This window comes from Sapajus apella, unplaced genomic scaffold, assembly GCF_009761245.1.
Source record: "Sapajus apella isolate SASKATOON/1434 unplaced genomic scaffold, GSC_monkey_1.0 scaffold2, whole genome shotgun sequence".
NCBI lineage: Eukaryota > Metazoa > Chordata > Mammalia > Primates > Cebidae > Sapajus > Sapajus apella.
In genome coordinates this window covers 65823591-65832233 of record NW_022436942.1, presented here as the reverse complement: position 1 = coordinate 65832233, position 8643 = coordinate 65823591, and the positions used below count along the sequence as shown (strand labels likewise).

Here is an 8643-nt window from a genome sequence, read left to right as displayed (position 1 = left end):
TTTCTCCTTCCTTCTGCTTCCTTCTTAGAAGTTTAAAAATGCCTTTTACCTGCTACTAATGGTGTGGGACTTGTACAAAATATCTTTTTTAATCCTCCCAACAACTCTATTCACTATAGTGGTTTTGTTTTGTTTTGTTTTGTTTTGTTTTTTTTTGAGAGGAGTCTTGCTCTGTTGCCCAGGCTGGAGTGCAGTGGCACAATCCTGGTTCACTGCAACCTCTGCCTTCCAGGTTCAAGCGATTCTCCTACCTCAGCCTCCCTAAGTACCTGGGATTGCAGATGCCCACTACCATGCCCCATTAATTCTTTTATTTTTAGGAGAGATGGGGTTTTGCCACGTTGGCCAAGCTGGTCTTGAACTCCTGACGTCAAGTAATCTGCCCACCTTGGCCTCCCAAGTGTTGGGATTACAGGAGTGAGCCACAGCAGCTGGCCACTAGTTATAGTTAAACCCATTTTTTTTTTTTTCGTAAGAGGAAGGTGAAAACTAGGCAGAGTAAGTAACTTATCCAAAGTCTCAAAGCTACTCAGGGGTTGGATCCAATTGGAACAGAGTTTTCAGGCCTGCGCTGGAGTCCAAGGCTCAGCAACCAGCGCTGCCAATGGCAGTGCTCAGTAGGTGTCTCTCTGAATGGAACCCTCATGTGGAGGAGCCCAGGAAACTGCTGGCTGTGGAGGCTGTGTAGGGGCCAGGCAGAAAGAACTAGAAGTGGGAGGATGTGAGCTCTTCTGCGGCTACTCATTCATCTGTGACTCAAGGTGGCAGATGCAAGGTGGGGGTGGAGAGAGGTGTGTGCTGAATTCTGAAGCCAGAGGACCCAAGACTGGTGAAATAGATTTTCTCAAAGAACCCTTTATCCACACGGCCCAATGCTAGCAAAACACTGTGTGATGAAAGCCTTGTTATGACAACATGCAGTGGGATATCACTTTTTGCCTGGGGCTTTACAGGAAGAAACAATGTGGGATCCAAAAGCAGAATCACGGAATGGGGAACAGAACAAAAGCAGAATCACAGAAACTCAGGGTGGAGGAGGTCCCAGAGGTCCTCCTCCAACCCTGCCCCCATGCCTGACTGCACGGTTTCTGCTTGGGCATCTCCATGATGGGAGCTCACAGCCTGATCTTCATTTTGAATGGATTCTCCTCCTTTTGAGGAGAATGAATGATATCCAGGGATGGTATATGTAAGACCAATGGCCATGGGGGTGGGCACAGAAGCTAAGTTGGTGTCCTTGTGTTTCTTGGGAGCAGCTGCACATACACACTCCTTCCAGTGTCCCATTGCAAATGGAAGGGGCAGAGGAAATTTGTGGCATGCAGCTCCCCCCTCCCCGCTTTCCTCCACACCCTACGATGCTAAGGGGCCCTTGTACGGGCTTTGCTGAGGCCTGAATGTCAAAGCCACCTGTCAGGTAAACGGCAAAGGCAGTAGCATGCACTTCATTATTCTAAAGCCAACAAATCAAATGCCTACTCACCCTGAGGCTACACTGAGGGGGACACACAGTCAAAAATAAACCAACCTTATGCCTTCCTCGCTTGACTCACAGTTCTGGCCCCTGGCACTTGATTGCTTCCTAAAGAAGAAACAGATCTGGATTGCTCAACAGGCTTGAGCCGTCATTTCTGGGAGGTGGGGTGATGTGAATTCTTTACCGGGCCTCACTGGCCTAGCTCTCCCAGGCTGGCTGGGCCTCACCCCCCACCTGCTTGTAAGCTTTTGTGGATTAGCCAGGGGGATTCATCTCCACACACGCCTGCGTTGGGCCCAGGCTGGGTCAGGAGCCACAGCAGAGCCTCGGGACTTGGTTTTGTGCTAACCTACCCTGTGTTAGCCTGACAGACTCCATCTTGCTGAGAGCTAGACAGATTCCACCTTAACCTCCACCTCACCCCTCCCACCATTTCTCCCTTGAGAGCATACCTGGGTCATGCTACTGTGCTGGGCCATGCTGTGCTTAGAACTATAGAGGCATATAACCATTGTGACCATATCCTGCCTGGCGAGCCCACTTGCTATTGTGAATACCCCCCTAGATTGATTGTGTGGCAAGTACTGAATACCCACCTTGGTAACCAGCAATCATGGGAACCGCTTGTGTATAATTTCCTTAGTAATCAACAATCCTGGGAACCTCCTGCCTCCTAGTTACCAGCCTCCTTATCTAACTTGCTTGTTCTGCTTCTGTAAATTCAGCTTCAGCTAGACTCCTCCTCCCCTATCTTAAGCAAGGCATAAAAAGGCATCAAGCCCCTTCTTTGGGGCCGAGAGATTTTTGAGCGTGAGCTGACTCTCCATCACCGGCAATAAAGGACTTCTGATTCAATCTCAGAGTTGTGGCGCTTTTCCTTACAACTCACTTGGTTACAACAGTTTGACCTCAGCAATGGTGATACCCAAGAAGAGCGATGCCTGTCCCTCTGTAACCCCCACCCCCATCCCATAATGCTGCCACCATCCCTAGCATCTTCCCATGCCAGTCCTTGGTGGGGGCATGCCACGTGGAGATAACTTGACTTTCTCATCCCCCCATCCTCAAAACGTGTCATCAAGACACACAGGTGACAGCCAGAACTCCACCCTCTGCAGGTGAGGGTAGGCAATAGGTGTTATGGCAGCGGCCCAGGCAGCACCACCTGTAGCTTCTCTGCTGACGGAGAAAGATCCTAGGGCCTCACCCAGAAGTGTATGCCGCATGGGGACCAGGGCTTGGTTGCCACACTGCCAGCAACAGGAACCTCTGTCTTTCATCTAGTATCTTCATTTCCCTCGGCTTTTTTGCAGGGCCACATTTTCCAATCTCTTCACTAAGTGAAGTTCTCAGGCTTGAACTATTGGGATAAAGAGCTCACTCAAAGCACACAAATGATGCACGGCCTGGGAAAATCGTTTCTTTTAATGACAGAGAAAGCATACCAGACGATAACAGAAGCCCCATTGGGAGTTGCCACTGTACAAATCAATGCCTGGAGGCCCTAAACTAGCATTAGACATTCACAGGGAAGTCAGCTGAGGTTAAGGAAACATCCACGCAGCATCTCTGAGGATACAGAAGAGGGAGGAGGAAGGTGACAGCCACAACGCATGTGCTGTGTATCTGTAGCTTGAACTCTTCTTCAGGCAGTCCTTTTTTTCCTTCCATATTGGATGGTAGTGGGCTGGGGGAGGTTTGCAAATGACATGTGGAAGACAGGCCCCATGTATCAGCCTCGCAGAAGAGCCCATACTGTAGGCAGAGGTGGCCCGGATGCTCCACAGACCACGCCCATGAAGCCATGTGACGTCAGTCCTCTGAACAGTGGCTCAGGGAGCTCGAACAAAGAACAGTGGCTCCTTCACAATCTGGGGTCTGGCGCAACTTCCTGAAGGCATGCTAGGAAATAGGTTTATCCACAAAACTTGGTCATCCCCTAGGGTAAAAGTCATTCTCCTAGTTTTCACTGCATTTATCTAAGTTTCAAATTAAGGAACAAGAAGAAAGGCCGCAACTGAAAAGTTATCTGGAATATTGTGGCACTTCACCAATCTCTTTTGCTTATAATATATGGCAGAGCCAATGAAACCCTGTTGATGTAAACTTTCATTATAATAATCCTATACTGTACACTCTCAGAATACGGAAAGAATCCATCCTATCATACATGTTTCATCTTTAAAAATAATCTAACATAGTCATACTCTCTGGCTAGTAACAAACTATTAACATCTTCTGAGAATACAGAGAAAACTCTGGGATTAATAGATTCTCTGACAGCGTGCTGCCCCCCTCCCCCCAATTCAGCATCATCTATGAACACATTTCTGCAAAAGCATCCCCAAGTCATCAGTAATTAGGAAAAGAAATGGATATGTTGGTTTCATCAAATGGACTTTTAGCTAGAAATGATGGAACATTTTTACCTTGGCAAAAATGAAGCACAAACGTAACATTTCACAGGTTTGGGCCCATGCAAATGCATGTTATGTGGGGGTGTTTTCTCACCCCAAAACCACGATTAGCATGCAGGTTGTTTTCAACTACTGAATTAGAGATACTTATTGGCAGTGCACCTCTTTTGTGTAATCATCATCACTAAGGCAAGATTATTTCAACTTGTATAGAATATCAGCAGTATCTTATCAGATGCATGTGTACACAGGATGGACCTGTGACTTACTATTTAAAAAAAAAAGAAAAAAAAATCTCAAAACACAGATCCCTAAACACAATTTAGTTGAAAATGAACTGTTAAGCTTTTAGAAATATATTTTAAACTACAAGACTGCCCTGTTTTTGTTTTTAATGAACATTTTAAAAAGTTCCCACCCCTAAAAATTTGCCAAATTATTTCCTCATTATGGGTCACAGCCTCGCCAATTTGCTACCATGGTTGATGCTCACTGAAACACAACTACCAAGGTCCTTAATGTGTAATACAATCTCTTCAGGGTCGGTACGGTTAAGTCCTCCAACTGCTAACCTGGAACCTGAGTGACCCGTAAAAGGCCTCAATCCATTCATTCAATGGTGGTCCCCGGCAGTGGGTATTCAATGGTGCTAGGGGTGCTTTCAGCTGGGGTTAGCTTGGTTGTCTAGTTGCCCGTTAAGCTCTGGACCCAGCTGACCCGATCTGCAGACCAGTGGAAAGTCCTTTGTTTTTCAACAGGAACACGTGGGAGCAGCAGAGGCAGCTCCTTGGCCCAGCCAAAAACAGATGCCAGGTGGAATTGTCTGTGTTTGTGTAAAGCCAACGCGGCAGGAGAACTGGAAAGTTCCCGGGAAGCATTTGCTGCACTGGGCGTTTCATACCACGGAACCCTTGGAAGATGACAAGTGGATGGACTGAATTCTGATGGCCAACGTCCTCTGTAAGTCCTGGAGCACATCCTGGCCTGTCCCTTCACCATTTTTGTCATACAGGAGCTGCTTGAATGCTTCGTTTTCGATGAGAACCATCATGTTTTTGAGAAAGTAGCCTTCGCAATATGCTGAGAGCTCCGTGACTCCAAGAAACTGTGGAGAGTGGAGAGGAAGTGGGAGACAGTTATGATTCTGCAAAGCACCTTTCAGATTATGCTTTCATATCTAACGATGGCGTGCACCTGCTGAGGAAGACTGGCTGCAGAATGTCTCCGATTCCCCAACACACACCCGTGGGGTGTAACTTTGCAGCTCATCCTATCAAAGGGCTGGAGACCGTTCCTCTGCTCCTTGGCCTTGTGCCAATCAAATCGCTTCTCTGGGCCTCAGTCTTCCAAGTTACAAAAGCAAAAGGGGGTGGACTACAGGGGCATCATGCTCTGCTGTGCCATTTAGGACAGGGATGCATGAGGTCATTCTGTGGTCTCCAAGAGGTTTACAAAGCTTGATGAAGTTTATCAGTGAGTGAGCTAGTTATCCCACAAATGTCCATACAGATGCACAGAATCCTGGAGCTGGGAGAGGTCTTAGCAATCCTTTCATTCCTTTTTTTTGAGACAGGGTCTCACTCCGTTGCTTAGGCTGGAGTGCAGTGGCGTGATCTCGCTTCACTACGACCTCCACCTCCTGGGTTCAAGTGATTCGCCTGCCTCAGCCTCCTGAGTAGCTGAGATTACAGGTGTGCACCACCAACCCAGCTGATTTTTGTATTTTTAGTAGAGACTGAGTTTCACTGTGTTGATCAGGCTGGTCTTGAACTCCTGACCTCAAGTGATCTGCCTGCCTTGGCCTCCCAATGTGCTGGGATTATAGGCCTGAACCACTGCACCCAGATTAGAAATCTTTTCATTCTGTCAACACGAATCCTGCTCTTACAATCACAGAGTACAAGGCTTCCTGGTACAGGTGGGGAAACTGAGGCTCCGAGTTGCCTATCTCTGATTCTAAGGACACAGTAAGCACCCCCCATCAGCATACCCCCTGGCATTTGCTTTGCAGATGAGTGTCATTCAGCACAAGTTAGTGCAAGTGAAAAATAAAAGGATATATACCTACATTTATAATATTGGATAGTATTTATTGAATGATGACTGTATACCGGCCACTGGCCTATCACCACACAAGTAATTTCTAACAGAACTGGGATTGGAGCTCTCATTCCCTAGAGCAGTGGTTGGCAAACTATAGGCCTGCAGGCCAAATCTGGTGGTTTATAAAAACCACCTGTTTTTATAAAGTTTTATTAGAACACAGCCTTACCATTCATTTTCATATTATCTGGCTGCTTTTTGCAAAATTGAGTAAGTACAAAGCCAACTTGTGGTCTGGAAAGTTGAAAATGTTTATCTGGCCCTTTACAGAACATGTCTGCTGACCCTCGTCCTAGGCTATAATTTTTTCAAGGGCAGAGACCATAGCTACTATCTTTTTTTTTTTTTTTTGAGACGGAGTCTCACTCTGTGGCTCAGGCTGGAGTATGGTGGTGTGATCTCTGTTTATGGCAGCTTTGACCTCCCGGGCTCAGGTGACCCTCCTGCCTCAGCTTTCTCAGTAGCTGGGACTAGAGGTATGTGCCACCACACTGAGTTATGTGTGTGTATTTTTGTTAATAGAGACAGGGTTTCACTATGTTACCCAGGCTGGTCTCAAACTCCTGGCCTCAAGTGATCCTCCCACCTCGGCCTCCCAAAGTGCTGGGATTATAGGCATGATCCATCGCGTCCTGCTCCTCTAATTTCTTATATTCTGATGAATAGAGCTCCTAGCAAATACTGGCTACTCAATAAACACTAGTGGATAAATCCTTTGGTTTCCAAACCTGTGTTCTTCTCATGATGATGCAGTGTTGAGCTTACCAACAACAGCTGAGATTCAATGTGATGAACAAGCTTGTTCTTTTTCTCAAGTTAAGAGACACCCTGAAAGGGCCACCAGAAGCTCCAGGGCCTCTTTTCATGACTGAATAGCTTCTGACAGGTTTACCAGGAAAAAAGAGATGGCTGCATTTGTGGAGTGAGTTTCTCCTCTGTATAAAATTCCACAGCTGTCTGAAACGGTTAGATGTAGTACAGAGGTAATGTTGCTGAGGTCCTCCTGCAATTTGGAACGTGGCTCTTAGCATCTAAATGCCTGTATTTCCTGGAGTTACAAACGCGAGTGGAAGCAGTGCACAGAAAGGGCAGGGGGCAGCTGGCATTGCCCTGCCCTCCACGTGACTATCACAAAGGGCAGGTATCTCTTGGAAACAATCCAGGTATTGACCTGGAAGGCTGAGGCTGAGCTGGGTGTGTGTGTGTGTGTGTGTGTGTGTGTGTAAGAGGCAGTTTTTCTGCCATATGTATTCTGTGCCTCTATTCCCAGCTGGGGCTCCATTGCATCAGGCTCCATTATTAAATCACGAGACGTGCTACAGAAGCTGCTTTCCAAACAGCTTGAAAAAATTAAAATGGGATTGTGAAACAGAGGCCTCGCTGCCAAGGTGGGAGGCCACTGTGGATGTCAAGTTCATTGGGCAATTTGAGTGACCATGGTCAGGGAGGAGGGCAGAGGACCACAAGGCTAATCAGGCTCTCTGTCTTGGGGAGGTGGAGAGAGAGATCGCGCGTGCACATGCACACTAGCTCTCTTCTGCAAAGTCATCAGTTTAAGATTGAAAAAAAAAGAGGCCTGTGTCCTGAGAAACCAGATTTTGGTATAATCCTCATTTAACTAGAACATCAAGAGTATGTGTGTTTATGTGTGTACAATGTAGACTGACTACACTTTTTGATTTATTGATAGCCAATCAGAAAATCTTCAGTATCAAGGATTATCGAAAATATTTCCAACATATATCAAGCCAGACAGTAAACACAGGGTTAAGAACCTGTGCTTTAGAATGAGGCAAACCTGAGTTGAAAAATCTCAGTACTACACTTCTGGGACTATACCCCAAATAACTGAAAGCAGGAATTTCAGGCCAGGCATGGTGGCTCACATCTGTAATCTCAACACTTTGGGAGGCTGAGGCTGGTGGATCACCTGAGGTCAGGAGTTCAAGACCAGCCTGGCCAACATGGCGAGAGTCTGTCTCTACTAAAAATACGAAAGTTAGCCGGGTGTGGTGGCATGTGCCTGTGGTCCCAGCTACTCAGGAAGCTGAGGCAGGAGAATCACTTGAACCTGGGAGGCGAAGGTTACACTGAGCCGAGATCATGTCACTGCACTCCTGCCTACGTGACAGAGCACGACTCTGTCTCAAAAAAAAAAAAAAAAAAAAAGCAGGGATTTGAACAGTTATTTATATACCCATGTTCATGGCAACGTTATTCACAATAACCAAAAAGTGGAGGCAACCAAAGTGTCTACTGATAGATGAGTGAATAAACCAAATGTGGCTTGTACATACAATAGAATATTATTCAGCCTTAAAAGAGGAAATTCTGACGCGTGCTACAACATGGATGAACCTTGCAGATATTACGGCAAGTGAAATAAGTCAGTCACAAAGAGACAAATACTATATGATTCCACCTACATGACCTCCCTTGAGTAGCCAAATTCATAGAGACAGGAAGTAGAATGGTGAATAGCAGGGCCTGGGGGAGGGGAGGAATGAGGACTTAGTGTTTAAAGCGTAAAGTTTCAGTTTAGAAAGAGGAAAAAATTCTGTGGATGGATGGTAGTGTTGGTTGCAACACAATTTGAATGTACTTAATGCCACTGAACTGTACATTTAAAAATGGTTAAAGTGGCAA

The 8643-nt window shown here is 46.3% G+C and overlaps 1 protein-coding gene across 5 annotated transcripts in view; it reads right to left on the bottom strand.

Annotated features, from left to right (window-relative positions):
- Positions 1–2880: 2880 nt before the first annotated feature.
- Positions 2881–8643, bottom strand: part of BTBD11 (BTB domain containing 11) — a 341753-nt gene continuing 335990 nt past the window's right edge. For 4 of the 5 annotated variants that reach the window (XM_032300222.1, XM_032300202.1, XM_032300213.1 and 1 more), the window contains one exon: positions 2882–4999. In XM_032300222.1, coding sequence (XP_032156113.1) covers positions 4790–4999 — 210 coding nt within the window. In that variant the 3' untranslated portion in view covers positions 2882–4789. Of the gene's footprint in view, positions 5000–8643 lie in introns of all 5 variants that reach the window. The other variant, XM_032300232.1, reaches the window with a different exon arrangement.